We start from the raw sequence: 25,682 nt of genomic DNA, 5'->3' as shown, positions 1-25,682 counted from the left end.
ATAATTATGTCTCTCATAAGAAGCGAAATAAATTTCTGCTTCTCTTTATAATTCACACATCCCAATATTTTTACTAAAGCAAGGGCTGGTGTAAAGATGAAAAATAACGGCCTACCTCTTCTAGTACCTCTTACACAAAGGGTCGCAATGTTCAATACATACATCTCTCATTACTTGTGAAACAAGCCGGCAAATCTTTTCAAAGTTGGTATATCTAAATATTGATTTTTTTCACATTTTGCACATACCTATATTTTCCCCAGCATTAGGTGACGTGGAATACCGAACGGCTGCCAATTTGAACAGTTTTTCAAAAATTAAAATATACTGGGCAAAAAATGTCGGATATAGCATTAAATTTCAGAATAAGTTTGGATTTGTTCGAATTGGTCAACTTTGGCACAAATTTGGCCTTCAAACGGTCAATGAAACCGTCACACGCTGCCCGGATGTTGCTCTGCGGTATTTTGGCTCATTCCCGGCGTAGCGCTTGCTTGAGGTGATCTACACTTTAGTAATTTTTAGAGCCAACTTTGCTTTCCAAAATACTCCAGACACAATAGTCCAACAGATTGGTATCCGGAGATTTTGGTGGCCATTGTGCGCTGGAAATGAAGCGAGGAACCGCATTTTGTAACCATTCTTGGGTGGCGCGTGCTGAGTGCGATGGTGCTGAGTCCTGTTAGAATGTCCAATATTTTCGCAATAATATTCGGCATTTATTCTGATGCCACGGTGGATTAATACGAGCGGAGAGCGACCATCGGCTGTTATGGCGGCCCACACCATCACCATGGCCGGCGCTTGAGTTCTGGTGGCCAACCGAAGGTGCACAATTTCAGCTGACCTCTTTGGTAAGTAAACACGATCAGTTTGTTTGTTTACAAACTGCTTGACAACGAATGTTTTCCCCTCGGAGAAAACCAAATTCGGCAGCTCACCACTTTCGGCCAAGCAAAGCAACGCCTTAACTCGTTTGAATTTATTTTCTTTCTGTTGCGGTACAAGTTCTTGCTCTTTTTGGAATTTCAGTGACTTTACCCCGAGCTTATTTTTCAATATTTGCCGAATAAAATACTACGATATGTTCAGCTCACGAGTCATTTTTCGGCCACTGCGACGTGGGTATCGATAAAGTCGCTCTTTACTTTTCCAACCATTTCTGCCGATGTTGCTGATTTCTTTCGTCCACTTCCATGACGTCGGGCTATGCTACCAGTATCACGGTAACGAGCGATGGTACGAGACACAAAAGATTTATTTACATTTAAATGTTGGGGTGCTCTAACGCTTTTGTGGTTTTCCAGCCAAATATAAAAAAATCACACGGTTACGGTTGAATTCTATCACGAATATTTTTTTTCTTGTACGCTTATAAACAATATAATGATCTGTCACTGGAATAATTTCCACAGTTGGCGGACGAGTGGCTTAGAAATGACAGCAGTCTGAAGTTGGTTGCAGTTTTTTCATCTCACCCTGTATATCTCGTAAAATGTGAAGGAAGAACTCTATATATAGCCCAAATCTGGCATCTTATATTATGTATATTCAACTTAGGTCTGTTGGCGAAACCGCTTGAAATTTTTATACCCTACACCACAAGGTGGTCAGGGTATTATGTCTTTGTGCATTTGTTTGTAACAGGCAAAAGGAAACGAGATAGACCCATAGTTCCTTTTGATGATCTGCATAGAATCACATTCTGAGTCGATTTATGCATGTCCGTCCGTCCGTCTGTCCGTCCGTCCATGTATTTTTGTAAACAAAGCACAGTTCGCATTTATTGCCCTATCCAGATGAAATTTTGCACAAATCATTTGTTTGGCCCAAGGACGAACCCTATTGAAATTGGAGATAATCGGTCAAAATTTAAATATAGCTCCCATATATATCTTCGTCCGATTTGCCTTTTATTGTGCACTAAACGTGTAATATCAGTCCGAATAGTATGGAATTTTGCACGTACGATCAGATTGGACCTGAAAATAAGTATGCCAAATTTGATCGAAATCGGTTCAGATATAGCTATAGCTCCCATATATATTGTTCATCCGATTTGTTATTTTTGTCCTCCGCAGCTGTAATATGCACTAGTAACAACTATATTTGGGGAAATATATCAAATACAGCTCAGAAATATCTTTGCCAAATTTTATCGAGATCGGTTCATATTTGGATATAGCTCCCATATATAACTTCGTCCGATTTACCTTTAATTGTGCACCAAACGTCTAATGTTTGTCCAAATTGGATGAAATTTGGCACTTACGACCAAATTGAGTCTAGAAGCCAGTATGTCAAATTTGGTCAAGATCGGTTCAGATATAGATATAGCTCCCATATCATCATCCGATTTGTCATATTTGTTACCCACAGCCGTTATATGCACTCCGTAACAACGATATTCAGGGAAATATATCAAATACAGCTCAGAAATATATTTGACAAATTTTATCGAGATCCGTTCCGATTTGCATATAGCTCCCATATATATTTTTATCCGATTTCAAATTAATTGTGCACCAAATGGGCAATACAAGTCCGAATTTAAAAGATACAAATGCTTCGGCATGTTTAGTCCTTTGGACTTTAAATTATAATTATAATCATAAAAACTTTTAATTGTTATGCGCAGCTCTACTAAATTAGTAAAGTGGTGTAGGGTATCATAAAGTCGGCTCCGCCCGACTTTAAGACTTTCTTTACTGGTTTAACTTGGTTTCTTGATAATTTTACCATTAGTATTTTGATACTTTTTTTTTTTTTTTTTTTTGCAAATGCCTTCATTATTAATTTCCTGATGTCATTTTGTGGTTGAATCTATCTCACCGATTTATCCAAAACACAAATAGTCCAAAGAAATTAATATATCTCTTAAAAATTCATGTGAAATATCAATACATTTTTTTTTTGTAAATAGAACAGAATATACCTTGAGGATATATGAATGTAGCGTATGAGCTTTACATCACTTATACGTCCCCCTCTTGTACTTTGCTGCCTACATGATGGAAATGCTTTAACTTTTTTTGGATGATATATTTTAATATTTATTATAATTATAACATGTATGTATGTACCGATATGAACGTGTATGTGTTTATAGTTATATACATATGAATGAATTACAGCTACAAATGTGCATACTTACATCAACATGTATACCAGGAAAGGGGAAAACTTTCGTATTTGGAAATTCACCAGGTGTATAACGATAAAATTCCAATTGGCCACGATAAAATTTGGCTGAATAAAGTGGTGCACCCTCGAGATCATACATGCAGCGCAATATGGCATGTTGGCCACGTCTGACAGCAGGTGGTTCAATTATTAAATTGACATTACGCAAAGCACCCTCAACGAGATCTGCAAAAAAAAATATATATATATATGACAAATTTGTAGAAAAAAACATGAATTTATGTAAAGGGCTTTTATAAATATCATAAGAGGAAATATAAAATAGTTTTGTAGAAATTTCGATTTATGTTGTTGTACTAACTAAAATTTACTAATGTAATATTGGAAAGCATGCCAGATTTTATTTAAATATGATGTTGCTAAATATTTTACCACCGAATACCAAAATCGTTCACTTCGAATTGAATGCTTCGGGAATTATTATGATTATGCACAAATATCAATAATGTGCAAATCCACAAAAGCATAAAAATTATTTAATAATTTTAGGGTAAAAATATCCCCTGTAGATTTTTCTTGAAAAACAATTTGTTATGGTTATTGAAATGCCAATTTAAATGATCGGGAAGGGGATTTGATTCATACTTTATCAAAGAATGTACGATTCTTTGAATTTTCGACCGACGACTTTTATTATGACTCAAAACTGATTTATATTCAATTATCTGTTTGAATTTATTTAAAAAATACATATTTATTGTTACTGACTTCTGCCTGCATGAAACCAGCATCTAAATTATTACAATTTGATTTTATCTCATGAAAGTAATTTATACGGAAACCACAATATGAAAATTACAAATGGCAGTCAATTAGTTTGCTTATTCAGTTCGTATCTAAACATTACATACAATTCGATTTTATTTTTTCTAATTACAATAAAAACCATAATTTATAATTGCAATCAAATAAACTAAATCATTTTCATAATATATGCATGATGTTGAAAATCTTTCTTTTTTTTCAATATATTTTTCACTTCACATACTCGTACACCAACCAACCACCCTTTGCCATCATCATCAGCATCATCTTCACTCTCATCGACATCATAATCTTTCCTCTTTCCGTTGTTGTTTCATCTTTGGCGTGTTTGGAAATATGTAATCCCTAAAATAAATTGAATATCAACTTGAAAGATATTCACAGAGAGAAGATGATTGATTGATGTCTTATATCTGCCATAAGTATAATGGCAAAAAGTTTCCTCCTCTTGTGTTGATGGATTATGAAATTAGCACTTTATTTAGTTGGCAAGAATGTGTATTTCTTTCCTCTTTCGATTTTATTAAAGTTCAAAGTTTTTATGAATTAAAGACAAATAAAAATGTTGGAAGTTTTTTTTTTCAAATAATTGATTATTACATGTTTGATTGCAAACATTAGTCTATTAGTTTATTCTATGTCTATTTTCAATTACCAATCCCCATAATTTTATTTGAAAATTCAAAAGTGTAGATTTCATCTTTAAATTAAATACAAAGTAAATTGCCCCTTTCCCGTCAGGCATACACCTTCAATGTATGGGCTGGTCTAAGTTTGGGTCCACTGAGAAATCTTTGAGATTTCGCAGAGAAGGAACAAAAGGATGTTGAGAATATACCCCATTTGACATCAGAATATCAGACACTAATTTCACTTCTCCAAATATAAATATTTTTATTTTTCTCCGAAATTTGTACTTTTCCTGGGGAAGGTATCAAATTTTCGCTCTATATAGTGCTGACAGAAATATTTAAATGAGCATATTTTGAAGTGAATCGCATAGTAATACAAAACACGGTAGCAAAGTAACCATTTCCCACTGCACTCATCTTCTAACAATTTAAATAAGCTGACGTAATATCTAGCGTATCTCATATTACATGAAGGTATATCAGGGATCGTGTTGATTTGCATGTCTACGAAGCCTACTAGACTACGGACCGAAATCTGAGCTATATCTATATATAAACCAGCAAGGAAAGATTAAAAGTCGGGCCGACCGACTATATGATACACTACACCACTATGTATATTTAGTAGATCTCCCGTAACAAAAAAGTTTATATTGGGAATTTATGTGAAGTAGATCATTCCAACTCTGAGCCAAATAACATTTTTGTATAATATGATTTCGATAAGGATTATATTAAAAACAAGTAAGCAAAGGCTATAGTCGTGCGAGGCCGACCATGTGACACCCTACAAGACTACAATGTTAGAAGCTCCCTTATATCCAAATCCATTTTGGAATATTTCGCTTTTGAAATTATGTCACGGAGTACTGCCCAGATATTACCCTAAGCATTTTGAACAGAAACATTCGCCCAATATTTACTAACTCCGTCGTGCTGTTAGTTGTTGTGGTCCATTTTAAAGCTAAATTTAATCCAATGGTCAACCAAAATGCTAGAATTATTCCCTGTCCATAATTCACTTCTCAGGCGTGTCGATTGGCTTCAATTGTGTGATCAGGATTTTTTTTCTGTTTTTGGTCCATTTTAACCCCTAAACATATCGCTGACATCTTTGAAAATAATATGCCTAGCCCTTCTGAGCCTAACCCTACCCTTGTGAAAATATTCGTGAGGATCGGACGATAATTGCAGACTGTATATAAAAACCAAAACCTGTGTTGTAATGTGAAAAAATATTACAAAATATACACTTCAATATTAAGTCAAATTGAAAACATCGCATGCGATAAAAAATATGAAAAAAAAAATTACACAAAATACTACAAAATCTATAATAACACCATTATTGCCATCTTTTTATGCGATTCTTGTAGATTTTATTCTCTTATGCCAATAGAGAATTCTGAATTGACAAAATTTGTCAAAATCAGTCTAGCCATTCTTGAGATATAAGCGTTCTAGCTAACATCCCCTTCCTTTGTATATATGTATTGTATATATATCCGATATATTTACCATCGGCATCTACGTAACGGTCAGGATTGACCTGTTCTTCTATTTGTGATTTCGCCGGGATTAAAAATATTCGCGGTTTAAAGGAAAATTTAAAATTAAATTTTTAAATTTTAAAATTTAAATTGGAAGGCTTCTGCCCAGCCTGAAGCTCTAGCCCCTTGCTAACTTCCGCTTCGATTTGTCCATAATTCCGCCCTGTAGAGCAACTGCAAAATCAGGAAATTTTTCAGTTTTTGGTCCATTTCAACTCCTAAATATTATGCGATCATAGGGTTCAATTCTGGTTCTAGCCCGACCTCCATTCTAAATTTCGTGAAGATCTTGCCATAATTGCGACCTGTAGAGTGATTACAAATTAACATGGACAGACGGACGGACATACATAGCTAGATCAACTCAGCTCGGCAAGATAGGAAGATCCATATATACTTTCCTATGTGAGAAAACAATATTTCGATGTGTTACATAATTTTTGGCCCAATCAAACTTATAATACCCCCAACACATAGTGTTGTAGGATATAAATAGCAATATATATAACGGACCGAGTTTCACCAAATGGTAAAATTCGCTTAAATATGTAAATATTATTTAATTTGGACTGATATTACATATATGGTGAGCAATAACCGTAAAATCGAAAGAATATGTATATAGAAGCTGTATAATAATCTGAACCGATCTCGATACAATTTGACGGAGGTATTTTTGAGCACCATAAGTTATTTTTTTATCAAATATCATTCCTGTGAAGTGCACAATGCGCATATGAGGGACTTAAAATCCCAAATCGGACGAAGCATATATAATGGAGCCATAGCTATATATGAACCGATTTTCTAGAATTCTGAAATTTGGAATGACAGTTGCTGATGGAGTGCAGGATAGACATAACAACGGGTTTTTTGGAAACTCGAACTTCAAAGCTACGAAAAGATCTAAAATGGTATAAACAAAATACCGCAGAGCAACATTTGAGCGTCTTGTGACGGTTTCATTGGCCGTTTGAAGGCCATAAGGTTAACAATTCGAACAAATCTAAACTTATTCTAAAATTTGAAGTTATTTCCGACATTTTTTGCTTTCATTCAATAAAATTAAAAAAATAAAATTTTGGCGTTTGACTTTGTTGCTGTTTTTTTATCTCACCCAGTATAGCTAGATCCCATTTTAAACAAGATATATCAATTAAATGCCAAATTTAAATAACACTGACAAATCCATCCCTCTTCTTATGTTTATCATAAAATTAAAAATACCAAAAAATTGTATGACTTCAGGATCCATCGCTAGCAAACATTTGCCGTCGTTCATAAATTATATTCATTTTTCTCTTTCATGTTACAAACATTCAATTCCATTCATAAGATAAGATGCTATTCCAACTATTTCGATTATTTAATTTTTGTTCAAAATTTTATCATTTTATAGATATTTGATTTTGTCTTTGATGCTAAAATTTTCTAAACAAATAAATTCACATTTAAATAGGTTAATGTTTGTGTTCAATTTAGTTTATAGTTGGTAAATATTTTCAAATATTTGGCTTTGGCAAAAGGTCTATTTACAAGAAAATCCCTTTTTAATATTGTATGGGAAAATGTAACAGTGTATGTGTATGTGTGTGTCTGAAGGCAAAACTTTGTTTGTGACCAAAATATATGATTTAAACAAATTTATTTAAGACACGTCAGTCTATGCCTAGTGGATAAATGTTTGCAAATACTCGTCTAAATAAAAGGTTCTTAAATGTGTGAGAGAGGTATTATGTCTCAAAGGATGAAACAAAAATGGAAAAAAGTATTAATGTATTGAAAGAGTTTGAAATTTGAAAATTCAGTATAATTATAATCGAACGATGGTGAAAGTTGAAATATCAAAGACAAAGTTGTCGACCAACCATGAACATTTGGGTTGGACTATCAATTTATTTGGCCTACTTCCTATACTTCATATGAGATATGTGATAATTATTGGAAAAGCAAGTTTGAAAAGAATCGCTGATTTAAAAATTTGACCCGTTGCGGGGGAGGTACCACAATAAGTGATCCTATATTCTCCATCTTCACACCTGATCTTGCTTTAGTAGAAATATTGGGTTGTGAGAAATTGTAATTCGTATTTTATGATAGTTTTGGTTCAAAATGTTGAACCTTTGAGGGGGAGGTAAATTAATTCGTTCCATTTTTACACCAGATGTTGTGTTAATGTAAATATTGGGATGTGTGAAATTTGAAGACAATCGGACTCTTATTTCACAGTTTATAAGACCTATAATTATTCGAGGAAGATACAGAATTTGTGAGGAAGATACAGAATGAAATGGCCGCTATTGTCCATTTGCATAAGATAGAATGTCCTTTCTCATCTATGAAGCAAATTACTTTCTTTGAAAATGTTGACCCTATATGTGGGAGGTCATTATGAAATCCGCTGATATTGTCCATTTCCAAACCCGACATAGCACTAATACAAATTTTGGGATTTGCAAAATTTGCACAAAACCGATTGATCCATTCTCTTTTTATGAGGTCAATTATTTTCTTTCAAGGTTTTGTTCTTTTAAGGTGGAGGTACCAGAAGGAGGGGACCGATGTTGCCCATCTCCGACCTCGATTTTAGTTTGACAATAATATTGCGATGTACAAAGTTTGGACCAAATCGAACATTTCCTTCGAGATTTATCGTGCGTAAACGTACCTGCCAGCCAGACAGATGGACGGGCTTCGCTAGATCGACTCCAAATGTCCTGAAACGGATTTAGTCCGCTATTTCGACTAGGCACGTTTTGACAGTATCAAATGATGTAAAAAGTATATCTATTCTGGTTTAGCGTAAAATTCTAAGTCGGTTTAGCGAGTGTAATTACGCATCACATCATTCGAACGAGAGGTAGAAGGCTAAAGTTTTGCACACGAGTGTAGGCAGTTGTCGGTCGACGTTTTTGTATAACTCCCGTATAACGGTACCACTTTATTCTGTATTTTGATGACATAGGCGACATTTTTCACCGGAATCGTTTCGAATTTCGTATTTGAAGGTCTTCATGGGCACGAAAAAAAAAAAAATAAAATTAAAAGGAGGTCCACGTCTTTGTATAACCCCATATAACGGTTTCATATAAGCGGTATATTTTCTTGGGCCTGCCGAACTTAGTTGCTTGTTGTCTTTACATGTTTACTGTTCGTCTTTACATGAAATATTCGTCGGAGATTCCATAAAGTAAATATATCCCTGATCTGAATAAAATTATAAGGCAATCTCCGTCTGTCTGTTGAAATCACGATAGAGTCCACATTATTTAATCTAGAGCTTTTAAATTTGCCAAAAGTGTATATACAAGGTGAAATATAAAAACTGCAACAAAGTCAAACGCCACAATTTTAGATTTGTTGGAATTGGTCACCTTTGGCCCAAATTATGGCCTTCAAACTGCCAATGAAACCGTCACACGCTTCCCGAATGCTGCTATATTTTGGTCCATTCTCGGCGAAGCGCTTGCTTGAGGTGATCGACACTTTGGTATTTTTTTGTACCAACCTTGCTTTCCATAATACTCCAGACATAATAGCTCCACGGATTGGTATCCGGAGATTTTGGTGGCGATTGTGCGCTGAAAATGAAGCGAGGAACCTCATTTTGTAACCATTCTTGGGTGGCGCGTGCTGAGTCCTGTTGGAATGTCCAAGGTCTGCGGCAAAAATGTTTGCGTGTCCAAGGCTTTAATACACCCTCCAGAATATCTTCGATATAATATTCGGAGGGTTCTTGAACTTTCGATTCGATTGTAAGTTCTTGAACTTTTTGTAATTTCAATGGTTTTACCCCGAGCTCATTTTTCAATATTTTCCGAATGGAATATTGCGATATGTTTAGCTCACGAACCATTTTTCGGCCACTGTGACGCGAGTTTCGATCAAGTCGTTTCTTTACTTTTCGAACCATTTCTGCTGATAATGCTGTTTTCTTGCGTCCACTTCCTTGACTTCGGGCTACGCTACTAGTATCAAGGTAACGAGCGATGGTACGAGACACAAAAGATTTATTCACATTTTAATGCTGGAGTGCACTAACGATAGCCGCTTGTGGTTTTCCACCCAAATATAAGGAAATCACACTATCACGCTGGAATTCCATAACTAATAACTTTTTTTTCTGGAAAATTCTCATAAAAATGCTTTTGTACGCTTGTCAACAATATGACGAGCTGTCACTGGAATAATTTTAATAGCTGTCGGACGAATGGCTTAGAAATGACAGCAGTCTGAAGTTGGTTGCAGTTTTTTCATCTCACCTCGGTAGCAGCATAGTTAAGTTTTTATATTATCCACCTTGGAAAGGAGGGTATATTAACTTTGTCATTCCGTTTGTAACATCCTTAAATATTCGTCTTAGTCCCCACAAAGTATATATATTCATAATCAGCATAAAACTCTAAATCGATTTAACGTTGTCCATCTGTCTGTCTGTCTGTCTGTTAAAATCACGATACAGCCCACATTATTTGACGTAGAGCGCCAAAATTTAGCAGAGCTATTTGTATTGTGTCTAGGATGGTTGGTATTGAAAATGAGATATATCGGTCCACGTTCTGGTATAGTCCCTATATAACGGTACCTCCCGATATTCGGTATTTTGATGATTTATGCCCAATTTTTTCACGGATTTGTCTGGAGATTGGTATTTGTAGGTCATAACGGGTCCCTGAGCGCGTGGCAAAACATTGCATGTATAGGTCCACGTTGTGGTATAGCCCCCATATAAAGGTACCTCCTGATATTCGGTATTTTAGTTTTTTTGCCACATTTTTTCACGGATTTGTCTAAAAATTGGTATTTGTGGGTCATAATGGTTTCCAGCTCCAGTGGCGAAACATTGTAATTATAGGTCCACGTTTTTATATAGCCCCCATATAACGGTACCTCCCAATATTCGGTAATTTGATGATTTTTGCCACATTTTTTCACGGATTTGTCTGAAAATTGGTATTTGTTGGTCGTAATGGGTTTCAGCTTCGGTGGCGAAACATTGCATACATGGGTCTTTGATTTGATATAGCCCCCATATAACGGTACCTCCCGATATTCGATATTTTGATGGTTTTTGCCACATTTTTTCACTGATTTGTCTAAAAATTGATATTTGTGGGTCATAATGGGTCCTAGTTCGTGTGGCGAAACATTGTAATTATATGTCCACGTTTTGGTGTAGCCCCCATATAACGGTACCTCCCGATATTCGGCATTTTAATGGTTTTTGCCACATTTCTTCTAATGTTTCTTTTACCCTAACTTGGAGGGTATTAAAAGTTTGGCCCGGCCGAACTTAATGTTTTTTTACTTCTTGTTTTATTATTTTGTTTGAATGATGGAGGGGTTGAACTTACGTTCATCGTTTCTCATTACTTAGTAGGATATAAGTAAAGTATTTGGCTTGGATTTTTTTAAGAATGACTCATTATTTTCAGACTACTGGTAATGCATAGAGTATAGATTTGTCATTATTAGAGACAAATATATTTGACACGTATGAGTATCAAATGTCTTATATAACCTGAAAATTATCCTTATCTATCAACAAATTTAAAAAAAAATGTCAAAAAATATAAATTAAAAATATATATTATATAATTATTAAACGCATTTTATAACCCTTCTTCCAATTATGTTCCCTATGTTTGGCTTCATTTAAAATTTACAGCAAAATCGGCAAAATATTTATGATCATTATTTACGGAAATTTTCCAAAGACAAACTAACAACAATAACGAATGCAAACATCTGTCTTAAAGCATGTCCATAGCATAGAACCAATAATGGCAGCAAAAGCAACAACAACGACAATAATAACAAACAAATATTGTTTATACACAGAAATTCCTTTGCAAGAACATAGCTCAGGACAATTGGATTAATGTGAATACCAGGACATCCATAAGCATGGCAAGGCAAGGTATGTGTGTGCGTTGCGGTTTTTATTGATTGTTGTTGCTCTACGACGATAAATCTTTCGTAAACATTAGAAGAAAACTTCATTATAAATTTGTTAGAATGCTATGTGTTTGTTGGGTGGATATTGAGATGGATTGGAATTAATAAATGTGACATTAAATTTATGTTGGAAGATTTATTAAATTATCACTAGTCCATTATGTAGCTGTAGGTGTGCGTGAATGTATGAATGTGACCTATATTACATATACGTCACCAAACATGTTAATTGATTGTAAAAGATTTATAAGATCGTTATTCGTAATAAAAATAAGTTTGTAATTTGTATTTCTTAGAATTTAAATGACCCTAAAAATAACGCAATATTTTCCTTCGATATTAAATTAACATTTTCCTTGGCCATGTCTATTATATTGATGACTCAATTGAACAAAATTCATTCTTTTTTAAGTTCCACACATTATTGTCATTAGGTAAACTGTATAAACCACCTCCCCATTCGTTAATTTCATTTCATTCCACCCTATTAATTTCCCATACAAAATTCTGCAAAGTTCTGGGGGAAAAAAAATAAACTCCTCGATCTAGAACCGAGGACCCTTCCTATTCATCACGTAGATGTATGTAGGTGTTACTGTAAAATGAGTCTGTAAGATTGTGTGTGTGTGTTGTCATGTGTAAATTTTAATATGCATAACACTTTTACATGTATATTTAAATATTTCCGACAGTTGCTACCTCCGTTTGTACGAAAGTTATCTATAGTGTTGTCGACAAGCAACCTGACTAGAACACAAAACACACATCCTATTTCCGGAGGAATTTATAGTTGTATATATAATTTATAAACAGGTCATTAATACAAATAGTACACCTACACACACCGACACATGTATACAAGCATTTCACATGTGGATAGTCTGGGACATGAGAGTTACATTAATTCATCATGACACATATGTGTGTGCATGTATATATGTATGCATGTTAACCACAAAACCGACTATACATATTTACTTGTTAAAACAAAGAACTTGAATGCAAATATTTTCCTAATTTTTTTGGCAGGAGAAAATTGTCTAACTTGCTTAGAATTTCTTCACAAATAAACGTTTAATTTTGAATAGCTCACACTTAAACCTAAGGTTGAGGAAGGTCGAAGATGGTTGATTAAAAAATTGTGGCATTAGGATATATTGTTCCACAAATATCTGTATCAGGGTGAGATAAAAAAAACCTCAACAAAGTCAAATGCCATCATTTTTACATTTTTTTTTTTTAAATTTTATTGAATGAAAGCAAAAAAAAGTCGGAAATAGCATCAAATTTTAGAAAAAGTTTAGATTTGTTCGAATTGGTCACTTTTGGTACGAATTATGGCCTTCAAGCGGGCAATGAAAGCGTCACACGCTGCCCGAATGTTGCTCTGCGGTATTTTGGCCCATTCCCGGCGAAGCGCTTGCTTGAGGTGACCGCCACTATAGATTTTTTAAGTGCCAACTTTGCTTTTTAAAATACTCCAGACAAAATAGTCCAACGGATTGGTATCCGGAGATTTTGGTGGCCATTGTGGGCTGGAAGTGAAGCAAGGAACATCCTTTTGTAACTATTGTTGGGTGGCGCCTGCTGAGTGCGATGGTGCTGAGTCCTGTTGGAATATCCAAGGTCTGCGGCCATCGGAGAAAACCAAATTCGTAAGTTCACCACTTTCGGACAAGCGAAGCAACTCTTTAGCTCTTTGGGGTCTATTTTCTTTCTGTTGCGGTGTAAGTTCTTGCAGTTTTTGGAATTTCAATGGCTTTAACACGAGCTCATTTTTCAATATTTACCGAATGGAATATTGCGATATGTTCAGCTCGGCCACTGCGACGCGGGTTTCGATCAAGTCGCTTCTTTACTTTTCGAACCATTTCTGCTGATGTTGCTGTTTTCTTCTGTCCACTTCCTTGACGTCGGACCATGCTACCAGTATCACGGTAACGACCAGTGGTACGATATACAAAAGATTTATTCACATTTAAATGATGGAGTGCTCTAACGACAGCCACTTGTGGTTTTCCAGCCAAATATAAAGAAATCTCACTATCACGCTTGAATTCCATCACGAATAACTTTTTTTCTGGAAAATTTTCACCAAAATGCTTTTATTCTCTTGTAAACAATATATTGAGCTGTCACTGGAATAATTTTAACAGCTATCGGGCAAGTGGCTTAGAAATGACAGCGGTCTGAAGTTAGTTGCAGTTTTTTTCATCTCACCCTGTATAGCCAGCAATATGTTACGGCGACGACGTTTAAAACTAGGCTCAACTAGGTCCACAGAGAGAGTGAGGCGTGCTTCTTGTTTGATCTGTGTTTATTATATCATTAGCCATATGGCTGCAGATGGTATACATCATATGATATGGCCAAAATTTGCCTAATCGGTTTTTGACCCTAGGCCCCTTTGGACAAAATCCGTTTCGGGACATTTGGCGTCGATCTAGGAGTGTCTGACCGTCCGTCTGGTTTAGATCGAGTTTGTAGATGGGCAAAATAGGTCCACTCCTTCTGGTACCTCTTCCACAAAAGGTCATCTCCCCAAAAATTCGAAATAAATGTCGACTATCTTCAAATTTCACACATCTCAAATTTGATACTTACACAAGAAATGGTGTAAAGTTGATGGATATCGACCTACGCCTTCTGGCACTTCCTCCACAAAGGATCGCACTTTTTAATACTTATATCTCTCATATATTGTGAACCATGAATAGAGAAGAGAGCCAAAGGAAGTAGAAACATTTTCTACTTAAAGTTATTTGTTTCGCTTTAGTTAACAGCAACAACAACAACAATGCACGTTACAGCAATTAAAGCTAAATTGAAACTTAAATTTTTAATATTCCCCAAATAACGAAATTCAAATGCATGCCCGAACTCTTAGTTTCCGGAAGTAGGATGTAGCAGACTTTTGCCCATTTAGCCCCAAATGCGGAAACCAAAAATAAAACAAAAAAACAAAAACACAACAAAGCCAAAAAAAAAAACGAAAAACTTAAAAACAAATGTTTTACCACTTCCAAATAGGAAGTTGTTGCTGCTGTTGTTATTACGACGCTTTGTTTTCATTGCATTCGTACGAATGAATGCATTACATGTTGTGTGTTATGTCCATACATATGTAATAAATGATGATACATGCATATATATATGTACATGTATCATCATGTGTAAATTAGATTGTCTCATATACATGTATATATGTATATATATCCGGATATACGTATTTCCACATAAATTGTGAACATTTTGTGTTTACATATTCAATTGAATGGGCTATTGAAACAAAAAATCAATGTTTTCTATTTTGAAAAGAATTAAAATATTAGACAATTTAAGGCTTTTCCTGTTGCTTAAACTAGGATAGATTTAAAAATAAGCAACAGGTATTCCTCTTCATGGTCGTGGAAATCAATAAAATAAGCTAAATATAAAATTATTGTCAGATAAAAACGTAAAGGTTAAGTAGGTAGTAGGTTGGATTTTTGATAATCCACAACTCTCGAAGATGCTTCTTAACAGAAATTGAGTAAAAACAATTGATTTTTTTTGCAAATTAAAACATGAAAATGAAATGGATCAGATTACAAACAAGACCATAATCTAGCAAGGCAAAATTAGTATCAATTCGTATGCAAATAGTATGCCAACATTTCCAAAACTCTATATTTCCCAAACTCCATATTTCTTTTTGGTCCCTTTTTATACCCTACACCACAAGGTGGTCAGGGTATTATGTCTTTGTGCATTTGTTTGTAACAGGCAAAAGAAAACGACATAGACCCATAGTTCCTTTTGATGATCTGCATAAAATCACATTCTGAGTCGATTTATGCATGTCCGTCCGTTCGTCTGTCCGTCCTTCTGTCCATGCATTTTTGTAAACAAAGTACAGTTCGCATTTATTGCCCTATCCATATGAAATTTTGCACAAATCATTTGTTTGGCCCAAGGACGAATCCTATTGAAATTGGAGATAATCGGTCAAAATTTAGATATAGCTCCCATATATGTCTTCGTCCGATTTGCCTTTTATTGTGCATCAAACGTGTAATATCAGTCCGAATAGTATGGAATTTTGTACGTACGATCAGATTGGACCTGAAAATTAGTATGCCAAATTTGATCAAAATCGGTTCAGATATAGCTATAGCTCCCATATATATTGTTCGCCCGATTTGTTATTTTTGTCCTCCGCAGCTGTAATATTCACTCTGTAACAACAATATTTGGGGAAATATATCAAATACATCCCAGAAATACATTTGCTAAATTTTATCGAGATCGTTTCAGATTTGGATATAGCTCCCATATATATATAACTTCGTCCGATGTACTTTTTATTGTACACCAAACTTCTAATATTTGTCCAAATTGGATGAAATTTGGCACTTTCGACCGAATTAAGTCTAGAAGCTAGTATGTCAAATTTGGTGAAGATCGGTTCAGATATAGCTATAGCTCCCATATATACTGTTCATCCGATTTGTTGTCGTTGTCTGTAACAACGATATTCAAGGAAATACAGCTCAGAAATATCTTTGCCAACTTTTGTTGAGATCGGTTCCGATTTGGATATATATAATAAATATTTTTTTATATATGTAATATTTTCTTATAGGTCCTAGAAGACTTCAAGGGTGTGAAGCTTACATGTACGCTAGGAATTAATATATACAGGGTGAGATGAAAAAACAGCAACAAACTTCAGACTGCTGTCATTTTCAAGCCACTCATCCGACAGCTGTTAAAATTAATCCCGTGACAGCTCATTATATTGTTTATAAGCGTACAGAAGAATTTTGGTGAGAGTTTTCCAGAAAAAAAGTTTTTCGTGATGGAATTCAAGCGTGTTGGTGTGATTTCTTTATATTTGGCTGGAAAACCAGAAGTCAGTCTTGTTTAGATAGAGTTTGTAGATGGGCAAAATAGGCCCACTTCTTCCACAAAAGGTCAATTCCCAAAAAATTCAAATTTCACACATTTGAAATTTGATACTTATACAAGAAATGGTGTAAAGTTGATGGATATCGACCTACGCTTTCTGGCACTTCCTCCACAAAGGATCACACTTTTAAATACTTATGTCTCTCATATATTGCGAATCAAGTCAGCACTTAAATCTTGGTATATCTTAGTATTTCCCTGAAACAAAGATCTGATGTGCATATGGAGTTTTTTACCATTCCTTCTGGTAGACACATCCAACCCCCCACCCCAATATAAACAATCGTTAGAGCACTACATCATAAATTTTTTGTGTCTCGGACCATCGCTTGTTGCCGTGATACTGGCAGCAGAGCCCGACGTCAAGGAAGTGGACCGAAGAAAACAGCAACATCAACTGAAATGGTTCGAAAAGTAAAGAAGCGACCGCTTCGCAGTGACCGAAAAATGGCTCGTGAGCTGAACATATCTCAATATTCCAATCGGCAAATATTGAAAAATGAGGTCGGAGTAAAATCATTGAAATTCCAAAAAGTGCAAGAACTTACACCACTACAGAAAGAAAATAGACTCAAAAGAGCTAAAGAGTTGCTTCGCTTGGCCGAAAGTGTTGAACTGCCAAATTTGGGTTTCTTCGTTGTCCAGTTGTTTGTAAACAAACAAAATCATCGTGTTTACTTGCCAAAGAGGTCAGCTGAAGGTGTGCATCTTCGGTTGGGCACCAGAACTCACGGATGGTGTGATGGTGTGGGCCGCCATAACAGCCGATGGTCGCTCTTCGCTCGTATTAATCGGCCGTGGCATCAGAATAAATGCCGAATATTATCGCGAAAATATTCTGGAGAGTGTATTAAAGCCTTGGGCACGCAAACATTTTAGCCGCAGACCATGGACACACCAGCAGGACTCAGCACCAGCACACTCAGCACGCGCCACCCAACAATGATTACAAAATGAGGTTCATCGCTTAATTTCCAGCGCACAATGGCCACCAAAATCTCCGGATATCAATCCGTGGGGCTATTATGTCTGGAGTATTTTGGAAAGCAAGGTTGGCACTAAAAAATATTAAAGTAATCGATTCTCCATGAATGGCCAAAATACCGCAGATCAACATTCCAGCGTGTGACGGTTTCATTGGACGTTTGAAGGCCATAATTCGTGTCAAAGGCGACCAATTCGAAATCTAAACTTATTTTAAAATTTGATGCTATTTCCGACATTTTTTGTTTTTATTCAATAAAATTAAGAAAACAATGTAAAAAAAATTATAGCGTTTGACTTTGTTGCAGTTTTTTTTATCTCACCCTGTATATTAAAAACTCATTTTAGGCTTAAAGCCGCATTATGTATAAATGTGTGCACAAATCCACAACAAAGTATCATTTTGGAATCATGGCGTCAAGGAGAAAAATATTTTTTTATCGAATTTAACTAAAAGCGACTAAGGAAAAAATCCTTACTTAAATTTTATGTCAAAATATTTTTCATCAATGTTCCAAAAAAAACCAAAAACGAAAAATGTAATTAATTTTTTGATCTTATCCTCGGACTTTTGTTCGAAATTTTCATAAAATTTTGTTTAACTGGAAGTTGTTCAAAAAAGAAGTTTGAAAAATATGGCATGACCTCCATAATAAATAATTTCAGGGAATATTTTTTTTTATAAGAACGGTACCTAAAGCTAGACCTACATTGATATTTTTTGTAAAATAAATCTCGCCTTATCTCTTATCTCATGCCAAATTTTTAATTTATAGGTCTGCTGATAGCACAATAAAAATTATGCAGTATTTTGTAACATTTAGTCATGTTTGTACCCTTCAAAATACGAATTACCCAATATCACACTTCCTCAAGACACATTTTTATACCATCAGGAATGTGAGTACAGAAGGTATATTACATTTGATACGGGCAAAACGTGTATCATCGAAATAAGGGATTTAGACCCTAGGTCTCTTTCGAGCAAATTCGTTTCAGGACATTTCAAGTTGATAAACTATGTTTTTCTGCCTAACTGGTGCACACGATAACTCTGGAAATGGAGTATCCGATGGGCAATATCAACCCGCTCCTTCGGATACCTCTCCCACAAATTGTCAAAATTTTCCAAAGAATTAATTTACCTCATAGAAAGTGAAAGGATCATTCGATTTAGTACCATTATTTTTGTCAGTCCTATTTCAGGTGTGAAACTATACAATAACAGCCCACTCCATCAAGTACCTCCTCCACCACAAAGTGTCAACATTTTTAAAAATTATAACCTCTATAATATGTGAAATAAGAGTCCGATTATCTTGAAATCTGGCACACCTCAACATTTCTATCAAATCTAGATCGAGAAAAAGGACGAATAGAACATACCACTCCTTCTGGTACCTCCTCCACAACAAGTCAAAATTTAGAATAGACGTCAAATCCGTGAAGTGAGCGTCGTCACATCTCAATTCTTTTAAAACAAGATCCCATAACGAATCTCAAAATTCTAGACTCTGCTCTTTATTTTCAAATGCCTATAACAACTAATCGAGACACATTAGGGTCCACATAAAAAATTGTTGATCTTAAATTTCGTAGACCCCAACATCCTAATGTTTATCTATTGTCAATATGTCTGATTCAAAGCCTCTGCACTACCTTGCCTCCAATAGCAGCGCATACAATCGTGGTATAGGATATAAATACAAAAAATTGCATTTATTTATCCTTGGAAAAAATGCATGTGTATGTGTGAATACGTTGCTCATTTTCAAACGAACAACCAATGTGAAGAGAGAGAGAGAGAGAGAGAGAGAGAGAGAGAGAGAGAGAGAAAGAAAAAAGATATGTACGCAATCCAATGTGTGTGTAAACTTTACCAGTCTTAAGATACGCCCAATACAACCGATATCAATTTGCAAAATAGTTGCAAAAAAAATGAACAACTTTTCAAAGCATCACAAGAAGGAATTAGAATGAAAAAAATTGAAGGGAAAAAAGAAAGAAAACTTTGGTTTGTAGTTTTCATACTTGTTAAGCTTGTACCGAACCGAACAAATGTGTATGGCTCGTTGGTGATTGTAGATTTGCTGGTGCATTGCAATGGCCTTGGGGATTTTTTCGTTAGTCTTCCTCTGTGACTAGTACAAAGTAAAAATAGCAATGCCGTGTAAAAGCACAACAACCTGGCAGATGAGCAATATCCACATACAATACATATGTTGGAGATTTTTTCGTTTTTCGTTGTTGTTTTTTTTTTTTTTTTTTTTTTTTGAGCTGCTACACTCTTCAAAGTAATGATAGGTTCAAAAAACATATCAAATAAAGAGATTATAGGCAACAACAGGAACAAAGTCCATTTTTTAATTACTTTGGGAGAATGCTTAGGAATTCAAATGCCCCGCAGTAACGTTTATATTATTGTCCATGACTTGAAAGAAAAGTGGATAGACAAGGTAAGATAAAAAAAACGGCAACAAACTTCAGCCTCTCGCCCGACAGCTGTTAAATTTTTCCGGTGACAGCTCATTATATTGTTTACAGGCGTACAAAAGCATTTTCCAGAAAAAAAAGTTATTCGTGATGGAATTCAACCACAAGTGGCTATCGCTAGAGCACTCTAGCATTTAAAGGTGAATAAATATTTTGTGTCTCGTGCCATAGCTCTTTACCGTGATACTGGTAGCCCGACGTCAAGGAAGTGGACGGAAGAAAACAGGAACATCAGCAGAAATTTTTCGAGAAGTAAGGAAGCGACTTGATCGAAACCTTGCGCCGAAAAATGGCTCGTGAGCTGAACATATTGCAGTATTCAATTTGGCAAATATTGAAAAATGAGCTCGGGGTAAAGCCATTGAAATTCAAAAAATGCAAGAACTTACACCGCAATAGAAAGTTAAAGAGCTAAAGAGTTGCTTCGCTTGACCGAATGTAGTGAAATGCCGAATTAGGTTTTCTCCGATAAGAAAACATTCGTTGTCCAGAAGTTTGTAAACAAACAAAATGAAAATGTGCACCTTCGGTTGGCCACCAGAACTCAAGCGCCGGCCATGGTGACGGTGTGGGTCGCATTAACAGCCGATGGTGTGTGCCATCAGAATAAATGCCGAATATTATCGCGAAAATATTCTTAAAGCCTTGGGCATGCAAACATTTTGGGCGCAGACCTTGGACATTGCAACAGGACTCAGCACCATCGCACTCAGCTCGTGCCACCCAAGAATGGTTACAAAATGATGGCTATCAAAATCTCCGGATACCAATCCGTTGGACTATTGTGTCTGGAGTATTTTGGAAAGCAAGGTTGGCACTAACAAAATACCAAAGTGCACATCAACTCAAACAAGCGCTCCGCCGAGAATGGGCCAAAATACAGCAGAGCAACATTCGGGCAGCGTGAGACGGTTTCATTGGTCATTTGAAGGACATAATTCGTGCCAAAAGTGACCAATTTGAACAAATCTAAACTTATACAAAAAGTTGATGCTATTTCCAACATTTTCTGCTTTCTTTCAATAACATTGAAAAAAAATATAAAAATTAAGGCGTTTGACTTTGTTGCAGTTTTTTTTATCTCACCCTGTACATTGTACTTATTCTTAACAAAACCAGCGCTGCTCAAGAAAAAAAATCTCTTTCCAGTCAAATTTCTCTTTGCTTATTTTAATCAAGAAAAAAAAAAACAGTGAATTCATTATTTATACAATTTTTTTTATCCATTTGCTTTATGAATTATTTTGGCAAATATTCATGTTTAGAAATAATTAAATGGATTCGTAAAATATAAAGAAAAACGGAATTTTAATTTCCAACTGCAGCAATATGAACTCGATTTTATTCTCTCCTATTACATTGATCACCAGTGTTAATCCAGAAGTATGAACAACAAATGGAATATGTGCCTTTGTGGTTAAACAATATAAGCCACAATATTACATTCCTCCTTTTAGCCAAGTATCTTGCCATCAAAGCTGTTACTCTGTTCGTTTTTTTGCTTCTCTGGATTTGTCAAAGACACCCATAATCATCGTCACCACCACCACCACGAACGTCACAGTTAGAGAGCAGCATTCCAAACGATAGACGACAAACTCAAACAAGGATTGAATTGATTGAAGATGAGAAATGAAGAGGTAGGAAATGGGGCAACAAATTTCAAAGTTTCATGAAATACCATGGCAAACAATAGCAATTCTCGGGAGGCAACAGAAAGTGGACAGAAAATAATAGTATGGCACTCAAGTCATGACAATACGGATGGTGAAAACTTCATCTTCATCTTCGACACAGACAGAGTTTGTGTGAAGGCTCTATTTTAAAGTGGAATCAACATTATTACAAAACACGTCGTCAAACTCTGCAAATGTTTTGAGTTTGTTTTTTTCCATTGATTTTTCTCAGAACAATAAAAGTAATAAATATATTTCATCTTAGGCAAAACAGAATAATAAAAAATTTGTATATAACCAAAAAAAGAAACGCGAAATGTAAAAAAGGAAACAATAAACAATGTTTTGTCTTGTTTTGAAAAAAAAAATACAACAATCATTTTCCATTGTGTTAAAGCTTTCAAGAAAAAATCTCATCAAACGGAAACGGAAACGGAAGTTATTTATTTAAGAGCACAGAGAGACATTTATTCAGTCACCCTGCTTCGATTTTTCCCTATTTTTTTGACAATTGAATTGTAAACATCAATGGCGATAAAGTAAATTGCTTTTAAATTAATGATGATTTACAAGTAGTTACAGACATTTACTTCCAGAAGTGGCATTAGATATTTAAGGGAAACACTTTAAATAGGAAATGTTCCAGTAGTCGGACATATGAAATAGAATTTTATAGGAGAATTAAGAAAATAGGTAAACTGATTGTTAAGTTTAAAATACTCTAGGAGATTATTTATAAAGAGGAATTCCAACATAAAAATGTTTCTAACTACACTGAAAAATCCTCTTCAATAAAAAAAATTAATTAATTAATTTTAACTGTGGGATTTCTGAAATGGAAACTTGGTGTAAGAGTCTCAAAATGGCATGAAAATGTGAGTTGAAAAGAAAAAAAAACAGAAAAAATAACGCGAAGAACTTTGAATAACCTCCAACCACCATTTGGAAGGAATTTGCAAATTAAAACCAGTAAAGAAAGTCCTAAAGTCGGGCGGGGCCTATTTAATGATACCCTACACCACTTTGCTAATTTAGTTGAGCTCCACTTAATAATTAAAAGTTTTTATGGGAGAATTCAATCATACACGCTATGATTATAATTATAATTTAAAATTCAAAGGACTAAATATGCCGAAGCATTTGTATCTTTTAAATTCGGACTTGTATTGCCCATTTGGTGCGAAATTAATTTGAAATCGGATAAAAATATATATGGGAACTATATCCAAATCTGAACCGATCTCGATAAAATTTGGCAAAGATATTTCTAAGCTGTATTTGATATATTTCCCTGAATATCGTTGTTACGGAGTGCATATTACGGCTGTGGGTAACAAATACAATAAATCGGATGAACAATATATATGGGAGCTATAACTCTATCTAAACCGATCTTCACCAAATTTGGCATACTACCTTCTAGACTAAATTCGGTCGTATGTGCCAAAATTCCATCCCATTTGGACAAATATTAGACGTTTGGTGCACAATAAATGGTAAATCGGACGAAGTTATATATGGGAGCTATATCCAAATCTGAACCGATCTCGATAAAATTTAGCAAATGTATTTCTGAGCTGCATTTGCTATATTTCCCCAAATATTGTTGTTACAGAGTGCATATTACGGCTGCGGAGGACAAAAATAACAAATCGGATGAACAATATATATGGGAGCTATAGCTATATCTGAACCGATTTCGATCAAATTTGGCATACTTATTTTCAGGTCTAATTTGGTTGTATGTGCAAAATTCCATACTATTCGGGCTGATATTACACGTTTGCTGCACAATAAAAGGCAAATCGGACGAAGATATATATGGGAGCTATATCTAAATTTTTACCGATTATCTCAAATTTCAATAGGGTTCGTCCTTGGGCCAAACAAATGTTGTTTGCAAAATTTCATCTCAATCGGATAATAAATGCGACCTTCATTTTGTTCACAACAATACATGGACAGACGGACGGACGGACTGACATGCATAAATCAACTCAGAAAGTGATTCTATGCAGATCATCAAAAGGAACTATGGGTCTATCTCGTTTCCTTTTGCCTGTTACAAACAAATGCACAAAGACATAATACCCTGACCACCTTGTGGTGTAGGGTATAAAAATCCTGCAGACCCAACACACATCTGAATGAAATTTTATCAACCTACTTTATTTCGTTCGGAAGCTATACTGATTTCCACAGACATTCGACGGACATAGCTAAATCGACAAAGAATTTTATGCTGATTCTGTGTCTAAAATTTATATTTCAAGGTGTTAGAAATACCCTCCATACTACGGAGGAGGGTATGAAAACAAGTTGTTTACTACTTACTGTGTTTACTACAATCTCAAATTAGTATTGACCCACATTATAGGTCTAGTCCTAAAAATATGGAATATTAATCCTATTCGAGCTGTGGTTTTTATAGGTTTTTTTAATCTTTGTGAGGATTTTTCGATTCGATATTGTGAATTGTTTTTAACATAATAATAATAATATATTTTTGGGTTACTTCAAAAACCCATTAGATTCGAAAATCTGAAAAAGAGGGGACCTTTGGAAATCCACCCCTCCAAATTTGTGCGCTTAAATTTAATATACAATTATTTATTGTACAGAGACTACTCTCTCCCTTTTCTAAATTTCAATTGCATACTAAAATGTAAAAAAAACAGGCTTAACTGCAAATAAATTTCAATTAAAAACATTTTCCTGCAGAAACACCGCCTACCCACTCACTTTTCAATGTTTGCCGAACTGTATGTAAACTTTTTGTTTAACCTTGGAACATAAGGCAAGAATAATAATAGCGTCTACACAATTTCATTGTGGCTGGGTGATAAATATCCCCCTTCCCCGCTCACACCTGTGTTTCACAAAAATAATGATGCATAATTTGCGGCAATGTAATCCACATATGGGCTACCGGAGAAATGAGAAATGCACACAAAAGGTATTTGACAATGGTAGTTGGTGGTAATCCTTATATTTAATGTCAAGGTTGGGAAACCTGTGGCATCTTAAATTTTCTTTCTTTTATTTTTCAATCTCAGGAGAATCATAAGAGAAAATTGTTTACGTTATAGCCAAGTATCATTTCAGCATGTATGGCATTGTTTTTTGGTCGGTGTGTTATGTGAAATATTTTGCCATATTTCTTAAGAGATCCCCACACACACACACAGAGTCAGACGAAATGTTTTTTGGTGTATATTCATATGGGAAATACACCGGAAGTAAGCACAATGTGGTTTTTGCCGTCATAGGCATGTCTGCCATTGCCAGAGACCAGCAATATTTATTATTAACAATCCGAGAACAGCAACAACAACACCAACATAAGAAGTGTGGAAAAGTATGCGTGACTTTCAGAAACCAAAACAAGCTCCTCTCATAAAGGTATGAAATGCCGGAAACATTTTGGATATTATACGGATACAATTATTTAAGATATCACATCATCACTG

General features: G+C 35.1%; 1 protein-coding gene across 12 annotated transcripts in view; it reads right to left on the bottom strand.

Annotated features, from left to right (window-relative positions):
- Positions 1 to 25,682, bottom strand: part of LOC101901213 (uncharacterized) — a 363,731-nt gene that overhangs the window by 114,263 nt on the left and 223,786 nt on the right. For all 12 annotated transcript variants that reach the window (XM_059124070.1, XM_059124054.1, XM_059124102.1 and 9 more), the window contains one exon: positions 3,155 to 3,369. In XM_059124070.1, coding sequence (XP_058980053.1) covers positions 3,155 to 3,369 — 215 coding nt within the window. The remainder of the gene's footprint in view (positions 1 to 3,154; positions 3,370 to 25,682) is intronic.

The sequence above is a fragment of the Musca domestica genome, unplaced genomic scaffold, assembly GCF_030504385.1.
Source record: "Musca domestica strain aabys unplaced genomic scaffold, Musca_domestica.polishedcontigs.V.1.1 1, whole genome shotgun sequence".
Taxonomy (NCBI): Eukaryota; Metazoa; Arthropoda; class Insecta; order Diptera; family Muscidae; genus Musca; species Musca domestica.
Note: the sequence above shows the minus strand (reverse complement) of the source record. Positions and strands in the feature narration are given on the sequence as shown.